At 41.3% G+C, this 25,939-nt stretch overlaps 2 protein-coding genes across 5 annotated transcripts in view; one reads left to right on the top strand and one right to left on the bottom strand.

Annotated features, from left to right (window-relative positions):
• The first annotated feature begins 675 nt into the window (after positions 1–675).
• PDHA1 (pyruvate dehydrogenase E1 subunit alpha 1) lies at positions 676–22,938 on the top strand. Of its 2 annotated transcripts, XM_072615342.1 has the most exons (12): positions 765–969; positions 5,262–5,276; positions 9,224–9,283; positions 9,897–10,070; positions 11,094–11,220; positions 13,158–13,249; positions 14,832–14,924; positions 15,758–15,913; positions 16,064–16,135; positions 19,292–19,359; positions 21,244–21,352; positions 22,574–22,938. In XM_072615342.1, the coding sequence occupies exons 1-12, from the start codon at positions 913–915 to the stop codon at positions 22,736–22,738; spliced, it is 1,188 nt and encodes a 395-aa protein (XP_072471443.1). In that variant the 5' UTR covers positions 765–912; the 3' UTR covers positions 22,739–22,938. The 2 variants fall into 2 exon arrangements, with proteins under 2 accessions (XP_072471444.1, XP_072471443.1); XM_072615343.1 differs by lacking the exon at positions 5,262–5,276 and having other exon boundaries at positions 676–969.
• Positions 21,966–25,939, bottom strand: part of MAP3K15 (mitogen-activated protein kinase kinase kinase 15) — a 145,702-nt gene continuing 141,728 nt past the window's right edge. For all 3 annotated transcript variants that reach the window (XM_072615338.1, XM_072615339.1, XM_072615341.1), the window contains one exon: positions 21,966–24,008. In XM_072615338.1, coding sequence (XP_072471439.1) covers positions 23,921–24,008 — 88 coding nt within the window. In that variant the 3' untranslated portion in view covers positions 21,966–23,920. The remainder of the gene's footprint in view (positions 24,009–25,939) is intronic.

Here is a 25,939-nt window from a genome sequence, read left to right as displayed (position 1 = left end):
GGAGCAGTAAACGCCCCGGCCCCGGCCTCCTGCCTCCTGCCCCCTGCCTCCTGGCCCCCTGCCGGGCAGGGACGTCAACAGCGCACCCCGCGGCCACACAGAACGCACAGCCCGGCAAAGGAAACCGCAAAGTAGGAACAATAAAGATCCGATTGCCCCTCCCCCATCCAAGGTCACAGACGCTCCGACATCCAAGCGCTGGAGTCCGCAGAGAGAAGCCAACATGAGGACAGCCTCCCTTACTGAAGAGGAGCCGGCTGAGCGAACGTCCCGGGGGCGTGGCTGTGGCCATGGGGGTGTGGCTGTGGCCATGGGGGCGTGACGAATGTCCCGAGGGGCGTGGCTGTGGCCATGGGGGCGGGACGAATGTCCCGGGGGCGTGGCTGTAAGGGGGCGTGACGAATGTCCTAGGGGGCGTGGCTGTGGCCATGGGGGTCGTGAAGAATGTCCCGGAGGGGGCGTGGCTGTTGTCCCGGGGGGCGTGGCTGTGGCCATGGGGGCGTGACGAATGTCCCGGGGGCGTGACGAATGTCCCGGGGGCGTGACTGTGGCCATGGGGGCGTGACGAATGTCCCGGGGGCGTGGCTGTGGCCATGGGGGCGTGACGAATGTCCCGGGGGCGTGGCTGTGGCCTTGGGGGTCGTGAAGAATGTCCCGGAGGGGGCGTGGCTGTTGCCCCGGAAGGGGCGTGGCTACTTCCGTAAATGACTTGGATTGCTCCGCGGCCTCGGCGGCTCAGCGTGGAAGCGCAGTGTCGTCACTTCCGCCGCCGTTCCTTCCTCTCCCTCCTCCCCTGTAGAAAAAGACGCTGCGTCTGCCGCGGGCTCTTGAAGGAGACTCCGGACGCGCTAGGGTCCCTTCCGGCTCCGTCCGCCGCCGGCCTGCCTGCCGCCTCTCAGCCGCCGCCGCTCCATGCGAAAGATGCTGGCCATCGTCTCCCGCGTGCTGACGGGCGCCTCCCAGAAGCCGGTGAGGAGTTCGGGGAAGGAGGGCTGGAGGAGCGGCCGAGGCCCTCCGGGGCTGCAGCCCCTCAGCGCCCGGGCCAGGGGGAAGGTTGTCCGGGCCTCACGCTCCCCCCGACTCCCACTCTCCGAGTTTAAAGGGCCCGGGCTTCTCTCTCCCTCCTCACCCCCGTTGTCTCCATCCTGGACGGGGCCGGAGCCCGGGAGGCCTCGGGAAGGAAGCGGGGCAACCAGAGGGCTTCCGGGAAGGTCAGAGGGGTCGTGACCCGTCCGCACCCGGAGGTCGAGGCGCTGCCCCCCCTCGGGGCCCGCTCCCGGGGCTGCTGGAGGAGGCGCGGGCTTCGGGGGTGGGAGCCCTGCCCGGGGTCGCCAGGAGACTGGGAGAGCTCAAGTGGCTCCCAGACCGCGAAGGTGCGAAGCAGCCGCGCGCACACGCACTGACACAGGCACCCATCACGCACACACACACACGCACATGCACACACTGGCATGCACCACTCACACACACACACACACTGACACAGACAGACACACGCACACCACTCACACACACACACTGACACTGACACACACCACTCACACACACTGACATGCACCACTCACACACACTGACATGCACCACTCACACTTACACAGACAGACACACGCACACCACACACACACAGACACGCACATGCACACACTGGCATGCACCACTCACACACACTCACACATACTGACACACACATCACACACACTCACACATACTGACACATGCACATCACACACACAACATGCAGACACACACCACACGCACCACTCACACACTCGCTGACACAGACACACACATCACACACACTGACGCACACATTGACAGACACACACACTGGCATATATATACACACACACATCACGCACGCACTGACACAGACACACATTGACGTACCACTCACACACTGACGCAGACAGACATCACACACGCACGCACTGACACATTGTACACACATGCACACACACACTGACACACTTATACACACCCTGACACATCACACACTGACACACACACTGACACACTGACACACACACGCGGGCACACACACACACACACAGAGTCCAGCATCTTCTGGAGGGTGGGAAAACCTTCCTCAGTTTGTCCACAGCCTGTTCTTTGCCTACATTAAATGGTACAGGGAAAGGGGGAGACAGACTACTGCAGACAATTCTACCCCTTACTCTCCTGGCTGCAGTCTGAGGACCTGGGCCGGATCCCACCCAGGGACTACCTGTACCCTGGGCAGTCACCTAGCCTACTTAGGCTTCGAATTCCTCCTGTGTAATAGGAGAGCTCTCTGAAGGTCTCTGAGGTCTCTTCCAGCCCTGGATCTGGGAGCCTGTGATAGTGTTACTTAGAGGAACTATAAATATGTTTACTGGGGGGCCTGGGAGGGTTACGTCTCCATCTTTGATTTAGGCTGGAATTGCATCAGTCCCTGATCAGCCACAACCTTTGATCTTTCAGGGTTTTAGGACTAAGGCCAGCTGTGCCCACTCCTAGGTAGTCTTTGGTCTTACCGTATTTATGGAGGAGTCAGTGTAGACATCCAGGAGGCTTGGTGTTGCTGCAGTTCACGACTCCTGAGCTGGTTCTCATCCACCCGCAGGCTCCCCAGCAACAAGGATTACTGGCATTACATTTACTCATCATATAGTACTTTTATTTCTGTTTTTAGAGTAGTATCTCCCAACCTTCTCAGTGGGCAGCTGGATGCTATAGCGGGTAGAGAACTGGGCCTGGAGTCAGACCTGAATTCACATACATCCTCAGACACATTAACAGGATTTTACTGAGAATTATGAATTATGACTGAGAATTCTAACCTGAGAATTATGAAGCAGCAGACAAGAGACAAAGTGTCTGATTAGATAACCATTTAATTAGTGTCATTATGAGGAACACATTTGCAGATCAGGAATTCTGAGCAGAATTCAGCCTTGTTGAAGTGAAGACAGAGATTATATACATAAATCACAAGTGGAAAGGGAGGGAGGAACATGGATTACAGAAGTCTCACAGTACGACAGTTCCGAAGTCAGGTCTCTGGGGGCTTGTGACCACATCCCCTAAAGTACGGAACCAGAGTCTGTGATAGGAACAAGTTCTACAGCCTTTGGTTCACTTCACGTGAGCAGGCAGAAAGATGCCAGTGACTGTGAGCCTTGTCAAGGTTTGATCGATCAGTTCAATCTGCATTGTGAGTGTGACTCACAAGCTGGAAAAGGCAGCTCTTGAGAAAACTAAATTATTAGTATATTCATTACATATCATATAGATTAATAGGAAAATTATTAATTCCTTTCTCAGACACTAGCTTTGTGACCTTGGGCAAGTCACTTAACCCTGTTTGCCTCAGTTTCCTCATCTGTAAAATGTGGAGAAGGAAATGGCAAACTACACCAGTATGTCTGCCAAGAAAATCCCAGATGGGGTTTGAGTCAGACATGACTGAAAACGACCCAACAACAACAGATAATATAGCTGCAACATTCTGAGGCTTAGTGACCTGAAGACTGTCAGGAATGAGGCTTCAAAAAATTATATTGCCCTTTCTTCCAATGTGAAACCTTTGAAATAAGAAGAAATGTCACAAAAAGTAATAAATACCTTTTTTTAAAGAAAGAAACCTAAGGCCCTGAGATGTTGAGATTTATATGCAGTAGAGTGGTAGGAAAACCTCAAGTGGGGTCAGGAAGAGACCAAGCACAACTGAATGACTTGATGAGGACCACAGAGTGGTGGGGGTGGCACTCTACCTTAAGTACCTAATCTGTGTTTGCTTAGATGTGTACTCATTGCATCTACCCCTCAGTAAATTGTAATCTTGAGAGCAGAGACTTCTTTTTGTGTTATACCCTCAACTGTGACACTGTGCCTTGCATTTAGGATTCACCTTATAAAGGCTGGCTGAATTGAATTAAAATCCAAAGCTATTTTTCATTGATACAAATTATATTTTAGGAGTGCTGACATACACAGTATGATGTATAGTAGATTTCTTTGTAGGTATATTAACACTTTCTATGCTGGAGAGAAGAACCTTTTGTTTGTTGTTTAGTCATTTCAGTCATGTCTGACTCCATGACCCTATTTGGGGTTGTCTTGGCAAAGATAAGGCAGTGGTTTCCCATTTCCTTTTACAGATGAGGAAACTGAGGCAAACAGGGTTAAGTGACTTGCCCAGGGTCACACAGCTTGGAAGTGCTTGGAGCCAGATTTGAGCTCTGAAAGAGTCCTTTCCCTCCCCCTCTTCCCCTTTCCTTCTGGGGTGCTCTACCCAGGGGAAGGATCACTTCCATGGCCAAAAGCTGCATTTTTTTAGTTTGGGTTTACTGGTTAGATTTCCCACTCAAAGACCAAGCCTTAAAGCCCACTTCACTCTGAAACTCACAGATTAGACAGACTGCCTAGCGCCAGTGAATGTTACTAAGTAGCAACTGTTTTTCTTTTACTCACTAGCAACAGTGAATGTTACTAAATAGCAATTGTTTCTCTTTTACTCACTGACCCAGAGGGTCTTCCCCTTGGGAAGACTTTTTTTTGAGTCGCTACTTAAGAGTCCTGTTTGTTGAATGGGTGTATCTCACTCACAGTGAGAATCTCATGGCACCTTAGCCTAAAATGGCCAAGGTCTCCCACTGGACTGGACCATCTCCAGTCGTCCTGATGAATATCAGACCGCTGGACCCAGATGGCTCTGGAGGAGAAAGTGAGGCTGGTGGCCTGCACAGCCTCCCTCACTCAAAGTCAAGCGCAAGTCATGTCATCGGACAAACACAGGAAGCGTTGCCTTGATGAAAGCAAAGCATGCAGTTAGTGATAGCGGCATGTGATATTGATTATTAGCTTTTATTGCTAATAATATTAACCATTAGGGAACATGTTATTAAAGCACTAACAGAATGGCGCCATGGTACCGAGGAGTACTTTATTGTTAGATTGATAAAATTTTTGGTGTTTCTTTTCACAGTGATAATTTTAAAGCTGGTTTTGCTAACTTTAATACTGGGGAAGACTACTGTATACCCTTTGTAGATTATATGGTTAATATAAGAAACTTGTACTACTTACTTTCTTGTACAGATAACATTTTGTAAAGTATTATGCACACACGAAATCCAAAATATGGTATACTTAATCAAAAGTGATCGCCATGGGTCATTTTCGTTCCTTTCAGTTTTGTTCTGTCTTGTTGTGTTTTTTTTTTTATCAGGTAAAATAATTAATTTTTAAATTCTTTTTTTCTCCAACTACTGCTACTTTAGGGAGCTGCTAGTGAGGTAAGATCAATTTTTATTTTTAAAAAAACTCTTTTGAAAGTGTAAGAAAGGATAAGGGAGGGATTCTATAAAAGGGGGCAGAAGAGGGAGATAGTGGTCAGAAGTAAATCAGACGTGTGAGGAGGTATAGGGTAAAAAGAGAGGATGCAAAGGATAGCAGAGAGATGAGACCATTTTTATTCCAGTTTTCTGTTTTCCTCCTAATCTTGGCTGCATTGGTTTTATTTGTACAAATGTAATGGAAATTATCCATTTTTCATTTCAACATTTTCTATCTCATGTTTATTCATAAATTCTTTTCCTGTCCATAAGTTTTATAGGTAATATGTTCCACGTTCTCCTAATTTTCTTACCTATCAGATTTATGGATAGGAAAACAATTTATGAACAAATTAAACCAATGTAGCCAAGATTAGAAGGAAAACAGAAAATTGGGAGAAAATTTTTCTTAACAGTTTTTCAGATAAAGATTTCATTATATAAAGAACTTTGTGAGCTTTAGAAGAATATAAGTCATTCCCTAATTGATAAATGGTGAAAAGATATGAACAGTTTTTTGTGGAAGAAATCAAAACTGTATGTAGTCATATAAAAAATGTTCCTAATCACTATTGATTAGAGAAATGCAAATTAAAACAGCTTTGAGGTATTATCTTATACCTATCGTGATAGAAGGGAGAGAAGAACGCAAGATTCTCTCTGCATCAGTTTCTTCAAACTTCAGAATGAGGCATTTTGATTAGATGGCCTCTGATACCTTCCAGTCCTAGCTTTGATCCTAAGGATCTCTTCTGTCCAATGTAGCCCATTCTGTTTTTTCATAGCAGTGATTTTAAGAAAATTGAGCTGAAATGGGCCTCCTTGAAGTTTCTACCTGTTTCTTCTGGGGCCAAGCGGACCAATTCTCTTTTTCTACATTCATACCTTCAGATATTTCAGGACAAGTGTCATTTCTCACCTCCCTCCTGTTTATCTTCTCTAAGCTAAACATCCTCAATTCTTTCAACTGTTCCCCATATATATGGCCTGGTTTCCAGTCCTCACTGTCCTAGTCGACTTCCTTTGGGTGCAGTGTAGCTTACTAATGCTGTTTCCAAAACGTGATGTTCAGAACTGCATAGTACTCGCTCTCTGGTCCAGCCAGAGCAGTTGTGGAAATATGTGCTTCCTACAGCCTAAAATAAAAGCTCTTTTGACATCTGCATTATGCTCTAACCATGTCTTTTCTGTCTTTACTGGTGTATAATCAAATGTAGGACTCTACTATGTTTATTTGCACTAAACTTCACTAACTAGAGACTAAAAATATTTAATTCAGCTCCATCAACATGATTTAATGTAAAATCCTACAGATAGGTTAGATAGCCAAATATACCGATTTAAATTTAATGTAAAGAAATATGAATTTAATGGAAGGTGGCCCCAAAGTCTTAGTGTAGTTTTAACTATGTAATAAATCGACTGTAGCACAGACTTTAACAAATTGCATTTACTCAAATGCCAACAATCATTCACCTGTATGCCATGATGAGGCCTGGAAACAGGACTTGAACGGATGATTTTATATAAGCTCATTATGTCAAAATCAGCTATTAGGTTCTTCAAGACATACATGATATTTTCCTAATGGAAAACAGTTTGAAAAAAAACAGCCTTTTTCCTGATACTTTGTCAGTATATTTTTTAAAAGCATTTATTTTAATGTGAAAAGTAGTGATTTCTAAATCCTGGCTTGATATATTACATTAGATACAGCAGTATACCTATATATGTGTGTGTGTGTGTGTGTGTGTGTGTGTGTGTGTGTGTATACACACATATATACATATATATCAAACATGTATATACACGTAATATATCAGTGATATATTCAATATATCAATACATCTAAATAGAAAGTTCTAGTTTAACTCTCTTTGATGTTTAGTTACTAATTTTACTAATTATTACTAAAAGTAATAATAGGGCAGGCAGTTGTCTTCAAATCTTTAAAGTGTAACCATTTCTATTTGGGTCAACTTGTGATTCCATATCCCCATTTTTACAGTGCTGCTGGCATTTTGGTATGGGAGGGGAAAGCCCCACTGGCCTGGCAAAGGTGTGCCTGGAAGCCAGTGGCATTTCAAGACTGCTCTTCCCACCCACTCACTGTGCCCAGCTTAGATCTTTCACTAGAACTGAATCACCTCTCTGTTGTAGAGCCTACAACAGATTTTTAGTAAATCTCAGCCTTTATCTTTGAGGAGTTTTGATCTTTTGCAAGGTTCTTGTCCAGTCTCAAGATTAAATTATACTCAAGTAAAATGGACTCATTTGCTTGACTGGTGCTGATTCATTATCGCTAGCACTGTATCTGTTCGTCATCTTGATTTAAACTCATAGCAAAAAAACTTACTTGCATGAGGTCTGACCTGTATTTGATTCTTTGTTAAGTACTCTAAAGTGGGATAAAGTTGGAGATCCATCATTAGGACTTTGAATTTTTAAAATAATTTTTCTTTTGTTACTTGAACCAGAGTGAATTTTTAAAATGTTTCATTTTGTAATTTATCGATGTCTCTTGTGTTTTGTGCCTATTTAAATAGAGAACTAAATGGCCAGAGTGCATTTGTTTTCAATAATTTGCTGGTCAGAGATAAATCCACACTGACTTGATTTGTAGCTTCTTATGTTAATTTAAGTACGACCCCCTTTTTTGAACTGTACAAGGGCTTACCTTGCACTTTGGAGATCCCTTAGAAACCATGACACAACAGGAAAACTTAAAATTAGATTTATAGTAAATATAATCTTTGACTTTCTTGTCTCTTCTGCATATTCATCATCATTTCCTAAATTAGAATGGAAAGTGAACTAATTTAGCAGGATTTCTTCCAATTTGTAGGCACTTTATAAGTATTCTAGAGAACTTGTTCTAAAAATGATAGGCAAACATAGCTAATTCTGACAGATTTGTCTAGTTCAACAAATAGAAAATATTTAGAGATGGAAGGAACGTAGAAGCATCTGATCGAATCTTAAACTCCATTCAGGAAGTCTTATATTCTTTAGCAGGATAAGTAGGGTACCCTCTGTGTGGTACTGACATGGAGGTCACAGAAGTTTTCAGGGCCTTGAAGGCCTAACCCTTTAAGATTCCTGAGGCCTTCCACAGAAACTTGAAAATTTGTGTGATTGTTCTAGAAATTCAGTTCACAACATAAAAATGTTATTGGCTTCATAGATGCTTTAGTAGCAGCCAAAAATAGCCAGTTGTCGAGTTTTACTGCTAATGTAGTATTGTTATTTTTTCCCCTGAGTTGAACTAAAGGTTTGGTTGTTTTCAGTATTCAGACTCATTTATATTTAATAACAATTCTCATTTCTGCAGTACTTTTCCTATAATAACGTTGTGATATAGGTGGTACAAATATTGTTTTTGTCTTAAGGATCCGAGTTTAAGTGGCTTGCCCATGGCCAAGTTAGAAAGCTGGAAAGTTTTCAGAGGAGGAATTCTAACCCAGCTGCCTTGACTCCGACGTTCTTCCTGCTGCATCACAGCCTTTTACACTTTCGGCATCTGCTGATTTAATTTTGTTTTCACCTGTTGCCAACATTAAAAAGATTAGTCCTGTATTATTGAGCAGTTAATGGCATGCCTTCGTGTCCATTGTGCATCTTTCTCTGGAGGGTCAAGTCAGACAGGATCAACCCAAGCTGAACACATTTTATTATCTCCTTGATCCAACTCTATAATTTTGGTGGCTTAAAATATCTTTTTGTCTAATTCTGTAACATAGAAAGACGAATCTGAATATGATAGGGATTGATGATTCTGGAAACAAAGCTCTAGCTATTAATTATCTGTCCTGTTCGGGCAGGGAAAGCATGAATAAGTAAAAAAAACAGCTCTTCCAAATTTGGTTGCTTCCTAAAAATTACATTTATTGAATTTGTTTGTTTTGAAGGCTGGAAGAGTGCTCCTGGCAGCCCGCAACTTTGCGAATGATGCTACGTTTGATATTAAGGTAAGGAAGATGTTTGGCTGTGTCTTCATACTGAATTTTTGAGACATTTTTTCACCTTATTGGTATGGTTATTTTTCACCATTATTTAACTAGTATGTGTGCCAGCCCTCCCTCACTTAAATCCAGTTCACTGGCATGTCATGGCATCACTTCCCTGGTGTCATGGGCCTCTTCAAGAACTAAGGACAGACAGCAGCAGCATGTGTACCTCACAGAGAAGGTACTTAATCAAAGGTGGGTCAGTGAACAAGTGAATGAATTCTAAGGTTATCATTTATTCTCCCTATTTCTAGGTAGGACACATGACACCTCTCAGTGACTAAATAGTAAGAATGAAATCGTAGTAGTCAGTGTCAGAATCTGATTTGGTGAAGAAAGTGATCAAGACATTTCTGTGACTGTTTCTTTGATAGTCAATGAACAACTCAGTTTTCTTCGGTAAAAGTTGTATTTGGCAGGTCACTTTTCTTTCTAAGAATTTAAATCATTTTCAAATGAGCTTTAGAAAAACAGGAGATGAGATGTACTATGAACCATTTTGGCTATTTATCGGATTGAGGTCAATGTTAGAACATGCTGGGAGCATTTACACTGAAATAAATGAAATTTCCAGAAATGTGACGTTCATCGGCTTGAGGATGAACCTCCCACCACAGCAGTTCTCACCAGAGAGGAAGGACTTAAGTACTATAAGATCATGCAGACTGTTCGTCGGATGGAATTGAAAGCAGACCAGCTGTATAAGCAAAAGATCATCCGTGGCTTCTGCCACTTGTACGATGGTCAGGTGAGTGGAAATGTGGTAAGAAGACAGTATTTGGGTTATGTTTGTAAAATTTAATTTTAACACCCGTTACTATTGAGTTTTAAAGGTTTGGGATCAGCATCTGTTAGCTTACAAATTCAGTGAGGTTCTTCACATTCACATGGAAGGGTCTTTTAGGCAAAGTAAATGAATCAGATGATCATTAGCAATTTAGCAGCATTAACTGTTGAAACAAAGACCTAACAAAAATATAGCTCAACTTAGAAGTCAACTAGTAGGTAATGCAACTGAACCAGAAACCAAATAGTGGGGAACTTATTAACCTAGTATAAAAAAGACTATCGGGAACATTTTTAAAGTATCTTTTTATGTAAGAAACATAAATCAGAATTCAGTATGTCTATTTAGTTATTTCTCAGGCTGTACCAAAATTTCCACAGCTCCTGCCCCCCCCCAAGGGATGTGTAGGAGTGTGGTCAAGGCTTGCCTTGTACATGCAGCTCTCTATCTGCCTTTGTTCCCCTTGTGTACACAATTATGTAACTTCTGTTAGGATAGGTGCATTAGCTGAATGTAGAACTGTCCTGAAATGTGTCTGTGCCTTGCAAGTTCTCTTTGAAGCTATGAATAATCTGATGGGGTTACCAAGTAAAGTTCTTAGATTTGAAGCAAGAGTGAAATAGAGGAGGGTTTTTTTTTTTTAAATCCTGTTTTATATGTGCTTAATTTAAAAAACTCTTGTCTTAAAGTGCTTGACTCCTCAATTCTGTTCTGTAGGTTTGAGAATTTGTTACTTATGGACGTTGTGGGGGTTTCACATGTTTTAAGAACTATGTTGAGTTTGGTTACATAGTTTTAGTGTCATGATCAGCTGTGTATTTTGAGGGAGAAAGCATTTTGGAGGGCAGTGCTTGGTTTATGGAAGAGAAATTTTGTTTTCTGCTATTAATTGAAGGGTTCCTGTATTCTGGATCTGATAGTCTTAGAGAGAGAGAACTAGATATTTTAAATATTGCTTAGTGACCTCTTTTTTCTTTAACACAGGAAGCTTGTTGTATGGGGCTTGAAGCTGGTATAAATCCTACAGATCATCTTATTACAGCCTATCGAGCACATGGCTTTACCTATACTCGTGGACTTCCCGTTCGAGAAATTCTGGCAGAGCTTACTGGTTGGTTTTTAATATGTTTATGAAAAAGATATATTTTGAAATAATTGTCATTAAGACCCAGCTTCTGTATTTTTCCCCAGTGAAATAATTGCTGCTACAAGAATTAATATCAGAAACTTTTTTTCTTTAAAAACAAAATAGTTTGTTACAAAGAAAGGTTCTCCAGGTTAGAGAGTAGGGAAGGATATATTTGCAAATATGAAAAAACAAAAGATATATATCATTTTATCTTGCCCTGCATTTTAATGCACTGAAGGCTTTGACAGAATGTCCTAATTTTATCGCAAAATGTGAATTGTGGACATAATGTCAAGCATGCTCAAACTTTCTTCAAGTATGAAAACAGACCTTTCCCTGTCAGGAGTTATCAGAAGTTAGTCGGGCCCAGATGTTTCTTCTGACGTTTACGTCTCTGTAATTTTTCTTTGTCTTGACATCTCCTTTTATTTAATGTCATAATTTAAACTGCTATTTTTTTACATATGTGATTATGTGCTATTTTATGATGGAAAAATAAGTAACATTTCATCTCTTTTTCATGTTCTCTACCACAGTACATGAAACTGAATTACTTCCTCATAATTGTACATCCCTGTTTTTGACTTCAAAACTGGCATTAAAGGATTGATCTTTGAAATGTATGCTCTGGATTTAGCCACACTAACCCTCAAGTTGTAATAATAAGATTTTAATAATTTTCATCCTCCAGTGCCACATTTTGGCAAATATATGAGGCCCTTGAAAGCTGTGCCTTGGCAAGCCTATCTGGCTAAGAAACCTCTGAGCCATGACCTGGCAAATGTTCTGGCCAGTGTGGCCTAGCCATCAGCTCTTAGCTCCTAGCCGTCAAGCTGTAAAAGGTTAGAATGCACATTAGGGCAGACAGTTTCTCAGTGTCATCAGTTCAGAGCTGGAAAAAGCCATGTCCAACCACCTCCTTTTCTAGATGTAGAATCTGAGAGGAGGGGACAGAGAGATCTTGAACAAGTAACTTGCACAAAGTCACACATGACCATGTAGAGCACAGTGGCTTTGAGCACGGGTCTTTGGATTATTATATATCACATGCTGTGCACTGTACCAACCTGATTTAGAGGTGACTTTGAGTATTAGGAATAGGTTCTAGATGTTTGATTTCAGGCAGCTTCCTCTACTAGTGCAGGTTAACCCCTTCACTGCAGCTTATAGAGAGAATCTCCCAGAGCACAGTCTTTGGGTTGACTGACTTTTTCTAGGATTACACAACCTGTGTATGTCAGAGGTGGGCCCTGAACCAGATCTTCCTGCCTTTGAGGCCAGCTTTCTGTCCACTCTACCATGTTGAGGCTAAATTATTTTATTTGTATTACCCTTTGGTAACTGACAAGATAAGGTAGAAAATGCTAGATCTTGTCTGCTTTGTAAAGAAGTGGTAAACCATTCCAGTATCTTTGCCAAGAAAATCTGTTGGACAGTGTTAAAATGTTATATGGCATTGGAAGATGAGCCCCTCCGCTTGAAAGAGTCTGGTGTGCTGTGGGTTACAAGGTTATGAAGTCAGACACCACTGAACAATGACAGAAATGTCTGCTTCGGTACATTGCAGGAGAAGGAAAGTTTCTCATTGTTTAAAAGTCTGAGTTAAAATTAATTCCCCTTAAGGGCTCATAAATACGCGTGGAAATCCTGCTTCTGTTCCATGTGTTTTTTTTTCCTTGTTACCCTGACTTTAAAGCAGAGTACGAACAAAGAGAAATAGGTGGTGTTTGGAACTGGTGTGAAGTCCTGGCAGTCTGGGCACCTTCTGAGGCAGAAGCTGAAAGCAGAGGAGAGGAGCTGGGAGAAGGTCCTTTTCTTACCAGGAAATTGATGCTGAGTAGTTGGATGGAAAATGAATTATGCATAGGTTTCTAAGGAATGGAATCCTGTAAAGACTTGTTTATGTCTTTCACTTCCAGGACGAAGAGGGGGATGTGCTAAAGGAAAGGGAGGATCTATGCACATGTATGCCAAGAACTTCTATGGTGGCAACGGCATTGTTGGAGCTCAGGTATCTGGGATGGACCAAAGGACAGAATCATAGACCTTCTTCCTTGGCCTAATCTGGACGTGACGCTTTTCAAAAAGAGATTTGCCTTTGAGATCTCCATAGGAGAGCCTCAGGGTCTTCTCTCAAGTGCTCGAGGACCAGGGTTTTTTTCACATGTCACATGCACGTGTAGAAATTGTCTGCTTTTTTGTCTCCTTGACTCAAGCCATTCCTTACATCATTTTGTCTTTCTCAGCTCTCATCTCATTATTTCCCTTTTAACCTCTGGAATCAAATATAAATTGTTTGGCATTTAGAGCTCTTTGCAGCCTGGTTCCCCTGAGCTTCCAGTCTCCTTACACTTGACTCCCCTTGTCACACTTGACTGCCTTACCTGTGGCCTGTTTGCTGTTCCATCCCCTTCTCTTTGCCCTCGCATCAGCTTAGAGCAAAGGAGCTAGAGTCAAAAAGACGCAAGTTCAAATCCAGCCTCAGGCACTTTCTAGATGTGTGACCCTAGGCAAGTCACTTGACCTCTGCACCTCAGTTTCCTTCCCTGTGAATTGGGGATGATAATTGCACCTGCCTTACAGGGTTATGTTGAGAATCAGATAAGATATTGTTATTTGCACAGTGCTCTGCACGTTGCCTGGTATACAGCACATGCTCAAAGACACTTCCTCCCTCCCATGTCTGAAGTGCGCCATCTCAGCACCATGTTCGGGGATCCTCCAGGGTACCCCCGCCCAACCCCGTCTTATTTATGTTCTGTGTGTGTTCTCTTCCCATCGTCACGTAAGCTCCTTGAGGGCATAGATCATTTCACTTTTTGTCTTTATATCCCTGCAGCTGAGCAGTTCCTGAATGCAGTAAATGAGCACTTCATGTGCTCTTTATCGATTGATTAATGTATTGGATTTGGAGTCAGGACTTGATTTGAATCTGGCAAGTGCCATTGGTGACTTTGGGCAAGTCACTTGAAACTCTCTGAGTCTCTGTTTTCTCACTTGCAGGATGAGGGGATCGGAGTTCGATGAATCTTATGATTCCTTAAGTGGCAAAGCCGTCAAGTCAGCTCTCGATTTAGATTTAGTTTATTATCTGCTTTGAGTTAGTCACAGTAACCTGAGATTCCTTCCTGGTGTTCAGAAGCTGCTTGATACGCCCAGATCAGGCAAGGAGGGAGGGAAGAGAAAAAGAAGCATTACAGATTTTGCCTGAATGATTGATGAGCTTATCTGCGTATATTTCCAGAAATCTGTAAATGAGTTTTGGACTTACCTTAGTATATTCAGTGCCCTCTTCTCATCAGTGGGTATAAATAATCAAGAGGTGACGGCTGATCATTCTTTGTTGTGCCTGCTAAGTGTTTATTATAATTTCTGTTAATATTCACAACTGAAATAATGTTTAAGGAGAAAACTAGCATTGCATTTACTTGTGTTAAGTTTCCTCTATTTTCTGAAAATTATTTTAATTGGGTCAGAAGGAAAGTCTTGTTGGAATATTACGACTCTGACTCCGAACTTTGTGTACAAAGTACATTTGAGATACTAATTCTTTCTCATGGTTTGCTGTGGCTCAGCTCTGTTCTTAATTTTAGGTACCTTTGGGAGCTGGTATTGCCCTAGCCTGTAAGTACAATGAGAAAAATGAGATCTGTTTGACTTTGTATGGAGATGGTGCTGCTAATCAGGTTAGTTATATTTTCTTAATGTTATAGTAACATAATTGAATTAATTAATTGGGGTTTTTAAAGAAATTATGTTTCCATTTATTACTGGTAGTCACTAGACAAAATCTGACGTGTTTGTTTTTAATATTACTGGTTTGTTTGTGGTATTTTTTATTTCTATGGTTAGGAAAGTTTGTCAGGGATCAGACTGCAGTCACAACCTTTGCAACATCACTTAAAGGAAATTCTGTCCTTGGGGATTTGAGACCCTGGTTGTCTGACAGAACGTTTCTTGGGCCAGCGTTGTCCTGGGAACCAGTAGAATTTGGAATAAAGCTCGAGCTTGAGGAACAGCTAAACTTTCGTCTTAGATTTATCTTTTCTGCGATGGGCTCTTTGCTACCTTATTTGTGTAGCAGTGAAAGTACAAACAGTTCTTCCTTTATGTACATTCACCTTAGGCAAAATCAGTTACTGCGTTACGGAGCAGTATGGTTTTTGTTTTGAAAACTTAATTTAAAATAGCTGGGTTTTAATAAAGAAGGACTTTTATCCTGCATAGAATAGCGACTCCTAAGAATGTTAGAGAGGTAGTGTGGTACAGTGGATAGAGTCAGAAGCCTTGGATTCAGTTCCGGGCGCAGGCATTTACCAGATGAGTGAATCAGCATCACTTAGCTTCAGTTTCTTCATCTATAAAATGGGAATAATCGCTTCCTTTCAGGGTTGTGAGCCTAAGCTGAGACCATGGAAAGTGTTCTGCTGACTTTTAAGTGGTTATGTAAATGGGAGCTGTGGGAAAATGCAAATGAGAATGTAATGATCATACTTTGAACCTGTGCAAATGTTTTTAGGGTCAGATATTTGAAACTTACAATATGGCAGCTTTGTGGAAATTGCCTTGTATTTTCATCTGTGAGAATAATCGATACGGAATGGGAACTTCAGTAGAGAGAGCAGCGGCCAGCACAGACTACTACAAAAGAGGAGACTTTATCCCAGGAATCAGGGTAACAGCATTAATTCCACCAAGATCTGGTTCCAACATGCTCTTTGTCAATAGACGTAATTCTTGTTATCTTAACACATTAGCCAAGAAATGTCAAATTATACTGGATTTGAGACTTTAATTGTGCCTTTTTATTAAATGTTTATAACAGGTAGATGGTATGGATGTTCTGTGTGTCCGTGAGGCAACAAAATTTGCAGCTGCCTACTGTAGGTCAGGAAAGGTAAGGCCCTTGGATTCTTCTCCTTTTGTCTCATTATAGGCAAAACTAAAATTCCACATTGTATTTGCCAGCCTTAGCACTGGAAAGTAACCCTGTTAGTCAGTCAACAAATTATGACAAACATTTATTAAACACCTACTGTGTGCCACTCACTATGCTAGGCATTGGGGTACGGTTGTGGAGAATAAAATAACCTTACCCAACATTGCGCTTTTTTAATCAAGTTCCTGCCTCTCACTACTTTACTGGTCCTTTAGAGTCCTGGTAGGATAGTTGAGAATTTAAGATAAGCTTCTGAAATAGATGTGGGATTTGGCTTTTTGTTCTAGGCTGGGGGGGGAGGGGGAGAACCTGCAAATTACATGGGTTCAGTAGATCTGCACTTGTCAAAATAAAGGGCTTATGATCTTGAACCAGGTCTTGTTGCCGTGGTCCTTAAAAAATTATTAGGAAGAAATTGGGGAAAGGATGATTGATTTAAGGATTTTGCACACCCTTCCATGTTTGACAGTGGGCCCAACCCTTGAGTAAAGATAATACATGGCAGGAGATGGATTGGCCTCAGAAATTCCTCAAGCGCTTTCAGATTCAGTCATTGTTTTCCAGCATGTTTTTTTTTTTTAACCCAGTGGCTTTGCTGTGGAGCTTTACATTTTCTTTTCCTTGCGTGTATATTTCTCATATGTTACTGTAATAATAGTTTTCATTAAGATGAAGCGCTTTGCACACATTATCTCATTTGCTAACACCGCTGTGAGGTGGGTATTCCACGTGTTTGCACAAAGAAAGGTAACTTGTTGTTGTGCAGAGTAGAAGCACTGGCTACTTTGTTGTTACTATTACTGTATCATCCCCAGCACTGTGGGCAGATCCTTTCCTGTGGGCCAGCAGTGGCCAGCAGTCGCCATCCATCCGATACTGAATGAGGAGAAAGGGCAGGTTTTTTCCATGAATTATGGGGTCAAGTCCTCAGCATAGAGGGTGAAGGGAAGGCAGAGGCTTAAGGTGAGAAGTAAAGATTTATAACAGATGCTGTGAAGATGAGGGTGGAGTATCAGTAAGGGAGGAGTACAGTGATGGCCTTGCTACTGAAAGGGCCCAGTTGAGATTAAATAACCTAAGTTGTAGTCGACCCTAAAACACACTTTTGTGATTTTCTTTAGCTGTGTTCATTAGCATGCAAATAAGAATGAAGGAGGTGAATGGTAGAACTAATCCAGGGTTGTAGGCAGCAAGCTGTAGTCAGCTGTAGGAGAGGACACTGGAGAATTGCTGCACCAAGAAGTTAAGCTCTAGGGGAGGGAGGAGAGTGTAGCCAGTACAGGGTGAGGGGTGGAAAAAACCAGTCACAGGACCCAGAACAGGTATGAGGATTGTAATGCAGAGGGTATAATGAAAGGTTGTATAAAGAAATTCTAGAGCTCATGAACATGGAAATGAAACACCGGTAGCATGCGTGTGTGTGTGTGTGTGTGTGTGTGTGTGTGTGTGTGTGTGTGTGTACATGTGTACATTTTCAGGTTAGGAAGTTGGGTACAGAGAGACTGAGCCAATTAAGGAAACAAGGATATCTGGGAGATGTTCTTAGGTAACAGCCCATGCTAGGTAGGTGCTAGAGGAGCTCCTGTCCTAGGGCAGGCCAGCAACAGAAAAGACCTTGGACACCACGGAGAAGTAGGTGGATATTGTCCCTGGCAAAACCCAGGGAGAATGCCCAAAAGTGAAAACTTCAGAGCTGGGAGATGCCATGAGCCTGAATTTGCTGCTGTGCAGCTCTGCCTAAGCATGGCTAACATTTACCTTCCTAAAACACTGGGATTTTCTTTTAGATATGTTTTATGTACAGTGTTTTAATACAGTAGAACTGAGGGATTTTCAGAATACTTTCAAAACTGCTGATCAGTTTCTGAAATAATTGGGAGAATCATCTTAGTGCAGTGAATGCAGGCCTTATCTAAGCTTTCATTCACATGAATGACTTTCATATTAATATATCTGTAATACCTAACTTCTCCCTCCCTTGTTCAAAACAAGCTATAGCTGTATGCTTAAGTTTCTTAAAATGAATTTTTTCTTAAAACAATAGAAATGAAGTGTTAGAATTTAGAGCAGTTCCCCTAAGAACAATCATTCAAACACAATGAAATGCTCCTTACCCCTCAAGTATCAGGGCCTTATAAGGTCAATAAGAGTCAGGACTCTGGTAAACTAACCCCCCTAAAATGGTCTAAAGCTACATTGAGGAAAGACATAGGATCCTAGAGTAGGGAGGATAGTCCCACTACACCTTGTCCTGGTCAGATCAGATTTGGAGGGCTGTTCTGGGCCCCCACATTTGAGTAAGAAACATCCAAATCAGCATAACCAGACTAGTGAAAGACCTCCACATACTGACATATGAAGACCAGTTGAAAGTACTAAGAGTGGAAAGAATTCTGAACTTGAGGCCACAGGAGCCAAGTTCAGATGCTGACGCTGCCACTTAGCTGTGTAAGTCACTTGACCTCCCTGGACCTTAGTTTCTTCATCTGTAAAATGAGGGGTTGGACTAAATGACCTTGAAGATCCATTCCAACTCTGGTCTGTGAGCCTATATTTAGCCCATAGAAAGAGATTAGGGAATTGGAAAGACTATAGTTTGTTTCATATATTTTAAGATACTCCAGGGAACAAAATTAGGACCATTGGGTGGAAGTTGCCAAGAAGCAAATTTTAGCCTTGAGCTAGGGGAAAACTTAACAGTTAGCCCTATCCTAAAGTGGAAGAGATTGATTAAACTGTCAGTGGTTTCCCCCTTACTAGAGGTCTTCAGGCAAAGTCTGGATGACTCCTTGTTAGGGGTGGTCAGAAGTTTTATTAAGGAGGTAGAGGTGACTTTGGAAAGCCTCAGATATCCTCAGCTCTCATGTTTCTGTGACCTATATGCAAAAAGGAGTTAAGGTTATGTATACTGAGTTTAGAGAGCCCTCAGGCTAGCAATAGAACCTCCTTTATAGGTGAGGACACCAAGGCCCAGGGAGGTTAATACATGACTTGCTCAAGGTCAATGTTCATTGACAGGGCTGATAAGATAAATCTCTTCTGCATTTGAACCAAGAGATACTTGTAACACATTTCCAGTTCTCTTATTTTAATTATGTTTTCTTCATCTTGTAGGGCCCCATGTTGATGGAACTACAGACATATCGTTATCATGGACACAGCATGAGCGACCCTGGTGTCAGGTATGAGAGGGACTCTTTAAAATAGAAATTTGAGTTTTCCTTAGGGTTTATATCCCCACATAAAGTTTATCACATAGAAAAGTGAAAACTTACCATTGGGCTTTCTGATCTACAGTGCCAGATAATCACTTGGGCCTTTTTTGCCCCATGGAATTGGTCAGATAAGTTGTATCTTAGGGGTCTGATATTAGCAAATGCAATGGCTAAAGCTGAAAGTATAAAGCAGACATTAAACTGATTTAGTTGCAATAAAAAATCAGTGCTATAAAAGTTATGTATATAAAGTAATGAAAAACCAAAATTCCCTTGTGGAGTTCTTAATTTTAAGCAAAATCTGAGAAGGAAAGTTACCTTTAGGAGAACCTTATGTATATTTTTTTAATTGAACCTGATTTCATTCTTACCTGAAATTTCCTCTGCCAGTGTAGATTGGCACCTACTGTGCATCCTACAGACTTGGAACACGGAAAGGTAACTGTGACATGCCCAAGGTCACGTAGAGGCAGAACTTGAACCCAGGCCCTCCTGATTTGGACTGCCTGTCTAATGTGTGTTCATTTGCTCTGCCACAGTTGCCTCTCAGGGTACCTGCTTGTATAATAAAGATGTCAAAATAGGGAAATGATAATCTCCCAAATGAGCAATCCTTCTGGATCTAGTTCTGCAGTTCATTCAGAACTGAGGAAAGCGAAGTGACCAAAGCTTTTTTGTTTGTAAAATGGAGTCTGCTGCGTAAGTTTGGGATGAGGTTAAGAGTTCAAAAGTAAACCTGTTTAACCTATTTAAATCTCTTTTCCAAACAACACATTTAAATAATGTTAGCCGTTGGTCAGTGCACAGTGTATAGAAGGCCAGGGTTTAGAGCTCGAAGGGACCTTAAAGGTTATCTCGTCCAAATCCCTCATGTTACAGATGAGGAAACTAAAGCCATCTTATTCCAGCCACTTTTTCTAGTCTTATCCAGCACCACTCCCTCATATCAAATACTCAGTCAAACTCAATTTTGTCCCCCATCGGTCTCGATCAGATCATCTCTGGAATGAACTCCCCTCCCTATCCAGTCTTAATCTGTTGAAATCCCTTCTTTCAAGGCTTCTCTCCCACACAGGTAAAAATGATTTCTCCCCCTGTTATCATAGTTCCTGCATACATTTCCCTCACTGCCACATCCACCTCCTTTTTGATTGTGCCCTTGAGACCAAGGACAAAATCAGTAGCTTTCCAAACTCCTGATTGTTTCTGGGAATAGTTTTTGCTGTTTCAGGGGAAGAAGAAAACATGCACTTTTCCCTGTTTGGGGGTGCTGTGTTGCCCTCAGGGGCACAGAAATAGACACTTGTTTTTCTGCTGTTATGAGACACGTTTACTAATGGATCCTTTCAGTGAGTTGGTTGTTCTTCCAAAAGCATAGCTCATTTTTAGCCTCTATTTTTATTCCCTATTTGAGTACAAATTAGTCAAAACAGTGGGGGCAGGGAGCATGGACCTCTACGGTTCCTCCTATGCCCATAAATTCAGAACCATAGCCCTCAGGAACACTGGAGCACATAGAGATGACTGGGGAAGACCAAGATAATTGTCAGAATACATGTAGTGGTGGTCATAATTTTTATCCTTTCCTCAATAATAATAATGCAGTGCTTAGCAAATGTCAGATTCTCTTTCAAGGAGTTACTGATTTTTTCTGACAAATCAAAATTTTGTTAGCAATTTGAATTGTAATTCTTGGTATTTTTTATAGAAGACAGCAATATTTCTGATAATTTTTTTTGCCTTAATATATTGAGGAAATGCTGCATGTGAATTGTATTTTACAAATATTACCTCCTACCCTGGAAGAGGGTACTTTTTTCATTAAAAAATAATCTTTGTTTTACAATACAGTTACCGTACTCGAGAAGAAATTCAGGAAGTGAGGAGTAAAAGTGACCCTATCATGCTTCTCAAGGATAGAATGGTGAACAGCAACCTTGCCAGTATTGAAGAATTAAAGGTAAGATTGTGTCGCAGTAGAGTGTTTGTGAACTCTTAAAAGGGGAAAAGAAAAAGGACTTCCTTGGGCCCAAAAGAAATCAGGAAGTGATCCACCATTTTCCTTTTTTTGTTTTTTTTGAAACTGAAACACCTCAGTTAAAGTGACTGCTGTTGCTTAAAAGACAGTAGAACTCACTATTAAGAAAACCGTGGTGACAGAGCAAACGTTCAGTATCTTAGATTCTTACCTAAAATCATAAGGATATTTCAGCTGACTGAGGCTACAAACCGTGTCATTGAACTAGCATTAGTACAGTCTGCTTCCAGAGTCTCTGTGGGAAAGTAAACAATGGGCCATTTTCAAAAATTATTTGACAGACTAAATCTAACTGAAAAAGCTTGCTGCCTCTAGTGCTTGGCATATGCTTAATACCTTTTTTTTAATTTGTAGGAATACCAGATGTAAGTACTATTCACCATCTTTAGAACTCATAGGTTTCTCAAAGTGGGTGATACCATCCCTGGGGAGCACTGGAACTTCCAAGGGGTGGTAGTCTCAGGTGCAGTTGCGGGGGGAGGACATTGAGTAAAAAATAAGGGGGTGGTCGAAGCATAAGGAAAGACAATTTGGAAAAACGTTTATGCTCGTTTCATCTGTTGGGTAACAGTTAAAGTAGTGACTACATAATTTTCCAAATAAACACACAAATGCAAGTTAAAGCTGATCAGTGCACAAGTCCACCAGCAGGTCTTAACGAGCAAATGTTGGCAGGCAGGCCTATCGTGCATTGTTACGGAGTTCCTCATGCATTGGCAAGAGTGTGTGTGTGCGCGTGCGTGCGTTTGTGTGTGTGTGTGTGTGCGTGCGTGTGTGTGAGTGTGTGTGCGTGTGTGTGTGAATGGTTGTTTACAGTATGATACCGTGCAGTTACATGAGGTAATGTTGCATCATCACAATTTCAGTACAAGAGAAAACCCACGAATTTACAATAAATTATTGAATTTAAGAAAAAAAATGACAAACTTTTTTTAAATCACTAAAGGGTTAAAGAAAGTCGATTTCCAGGAGAGAGCTGAGTAATTTTTTGGGGGGAAAGGGGGGGGGTCACAGTAGGCCAAATAACTGCGTACCTCTGCTTTACATAATCAATGAGCAAAGCGAATGGATAGCACTCTGTACATTGTAAATGCTCAGTGAATATTGGTGTGATTGAGAGTTCAACTCCTTGACTTTTAAAAGGAAATCGATGTGGAAGTACGGAAGGAGATCGAGGACGCTGCCCAGTTTGCTACCGCTGACCCAGAGCCACCTTTGGAAGAACTGGGCTATCACATCTACAGCAGAGAGCCACCTTTTGAAGTTCGAGGTGCAAATCAATGGATAAAGTACAAATCTGTCAGCTAAAAGGAAGCGTGTTGAAACTTTTATAAGGCTTTTAATGGAACTTTATCTTGTCAACTCTAAGAAACGAATTGTTACATTCAAGGAAGGGATGAAACCTCCAAAAATGCTAAATACATACGTTATTCAAGGGTAATTGGTCACATCCATATTATATTTATACATTATGTTAATTGTTCTATTAAAGGAACAGAACCAGTTAATTCGTTTGTGTGGTCATTCTACAATTTAGGCTTCCTTTTTTAAAGATGGAGATTAGAAAGTGGGGGGAGAACTTGTATTTTCTCACACAAAACCCTAATTTGCTTGGTTCCCCCAAAAAGCTGATAAAAAATAAAATAAAATAAAAGCTGAGGGAGAAAAAAAATGTTTTTTGTTTCAGCCTGATCAAGATAGTGATGTCACTGTTGGGTGTTGGTTCTTACTGCGTAATTTAGAAGATTACAGTGATACGTTAAATGTCACCGTCCCTCATTTTATTAGAACAATTGTATCAACCTTTGTTTTTGGAAAGATGAAGTGTTGACCTGCCGTTCCCAACCAAATCATGCTTTTAAAATTTAAAAATATAACAAGTGAAAAAAATCAAATCATTTACTTTGGGTTTGTGTGTGTGTGTTGAGTGTGTATACACATGTAACACAAGGCTGTTTTTCTCTTAAACTATACATTTGCATTTAAATTTCAGGTTTTTAAATACAATAGGAATTGCTAGTTACTAATTTTATGCCAATCTTTGTAAAAGCTGCATTACTAATAATTAATGGTTATTTTATTATACCTTCTCCTTTCACTGTGCTAGAAAGTGCTATAAAACATAAATGTACGTATTTCAGTTAGTAAATTTAAATTGTTCTTTCAAAAAAAGCAAGGATAGCTAAGCCAGGATTCCTTTAGCTGGATGTGACACAATTTTATGTATTGTGTCTACGTATTTATTTCAGTTTCATAAATGTATCATTATTACATACGTCCTGAATGACATGCATTTTTGTAAAATATCTGTTCAGAGTTAAACTCCTAAACTGTTGATTGAACAAATAAACAATTGAACAATGTTGGGTAAAAGCAGGATTTGTATACATATTTACACGGAGTCTAACAAAAGAACGGTGTGGAATGTTGAACTCGCTGTTTCCACGGTTATTTATTTTTCTTGGTTTGTGTTTGGGTTTTTTACTGTGATTAAGCCTGATGCTTGATTTGCGAGGGTTCACCAGTCTGTTGTCTGTGCTTTGAGACTGTGCTCCAGATTCTGCAGAGAAGACCACCACTGTAAGGATGAAAGAAAGTTCCCATTAAGTTCTTTGGAAGCAAATGGTTCTCTAGGTCTGTCTTAGTTTTGACAGCTCCTTCAAGGCTGGGACCCTCAGCGTAATGTTGTGTTCTAAAACGTGATCCCTAATGTAGATATTAGTTAACATGCTCACTTATTGTAAATGATTGATCATCTAAAAGACTCATACTTTCCTGTGGAGGTGTAATCAATTTTCCCCGACTCAACTGTGAGAAATATGTATTTTTAATGACATCTGTTTCCCTCCCACAGCCAGTTCTGCCCTTCCTCCCACATACAGGGGGGACTAATTTAAGATTACACAGTGAAAACAGTCTTGTCTTTTATTTTAAATAATATTTGTGTCCCTCTGAGGTCTTTTCTCCCTCTATCCCTAAAAGACATATTCAGTGATGATTAGACTGGGAGTTTTCTTTTAAGACCCTAACTTTCTAGTTGAACCATTAATTGCTTCACAAAGTAAATAAAGGGTATAAGTACTTAGTCTTATGAAGGAAAAGAAGTTGTTCCTTACCCACCCCCCACCCAGTAGCATGATTTTTTTAAAAGGAAACGTAAGGATCCAGGGAACTCTAGGCTTGATGCCTCTATGAAAACCAACTATTTGAACTCTTCCTCATCCTTTGTCATAGCACAAAGAACGTTCGGCTGTTTGCAGATGTCTCCCAGATTGATAGGTCCAGCCCTAATCCCTGGTGCCCCAATGCCACATTAACTGCCTGCTAGACTGAATTGTCTACTTTTTGAACTGGATGTCCTATAGCCCTCTTGAACTCAGTCCTACTAGAATTAATTATCTTACTGCCAAGATTAACCCCTCTTCTGAACTTCCCCATTTGTATCACTTCACAACCTTGCAGTCATCCTGGACTTCTAATTCACCCCATCTGTCCAGTCAGCTGCCAGATCTTTTCCGTCTACTCTCTCCTCACATAGCCACCACCCTAGTTCAGGGCATCCTACTGCCTAGAGGCCTTAAAAATAATTTGTTCTGTAATAATAATAATTTGTTCTGTAAACTTGAACTTACTCAAAAGGCAACACACCGAAGGAGCTAAAAGGCCACATTGGCCTCTGCCCAGACAACAATCACTTTGTAATTGGGTCTCCCAGCCTCAAGTCTCTCCCCTTGAAACTCCTCCACACAGCAGGTCGGTCCAAACTCCAGTGACTTCTTGAGCTTTTCTTAGCCTTTTTTTATTGCTCCAGTCTTTTTAGCCCATGTGGTATTCCTCCACGATACTCCACTTCCTGTGCCTGTCTCTGCACTGTCTCTCCATGCCTCCTCACACCACCACCTCTTCAAATCCTAGTCTTCCTTCAAGAATCACTCCAGAGCTAGCTTCTCCAGGCCTTTCCAGCTACCTGGTGTCTGCCCTCTGCCTCTTAAAGCCACCTTGTAGCTATCTTCTGTGTGCCTATGGAGGAAGTTGTTGTTTCTACCCATTAGCTTGTAATTCTCCTTAAAGGTGGGGAACTGCCCTCCTTCCCTTGTATCCTTAATACAGTGCCTGGCATATAGTGATCAGTTAATAAACGCTTGTTCGTTGATGTGGTATGACCCCTACAACATCAAATATAATATGTGTGCAGTAGAAATTTAAAAGACAGGATACCTAGCATTTATATAGCCTGAGATTTGCAAAGTGCTTTACGTATTAAAGTTAAAGCTCTTGAGCCTGACGACAATCCTGCAAGGTTTTTGTTTTATTGTCCCAATTTTATAGACTGGGAAATTGAGGCTGAGCGACATTTAAGTTCCTTGCTAAGGGTCACCCAGATAGATATCTCAGGCAGAATTTGAATACAGATCTCCCTAACCCCATTAACACTTCTACTCTGCAGCATTCCCAGCAAACCTTATTATATCCTTTTATTAAGGGGATTTATTCTGTGAAGTTTGGATT

Source organism: Notamacropus eugenii, chromosome 5 (assembly GCF_028372415.1).
Source record: "Notamacropus eugenii isolate mMacEug1 chromosome 5, mMacEug1.pri_v2, whole genome shotgun sequence".
Lineage (NCBI taxonomy): Eukaryota > Metazoa > Chordata > Mammalia > Diprotodontia > Macropodidae > Notamacropus > Notamacropus eugenii.
The sequence above is the reverse complement of the archived record's forward strand: the minus strand, read 5'-3'. Positions and strand labels throughout refer to the sequence as shown.

Excerpts from the sequence above, each read along its gene's own strand:
- PDHA1 (XM_072615342.1), top strand. The coding sequence starts at position 913 with ATGCGAAAGATGCTGGCCATCGTCTCCCGCGTGCTGACGGGCGCCTCC. Across the intron at positions 10,071-11,093 it reads GCCACTTGTACGATGGTCAG|GAAGCTTGTTGTATGGGGCT; the intron begins GTGAGTGGAAAT and ends TCTTTAACACAG. Across the intron at positions 16,136-19,291 it reads CCTACTGTAGGTCAGGAAAG|GGCCCCATGTTGATGGAACT; the intron begins GTAAGGCCCTTG and ends TTCATCTTGTAG.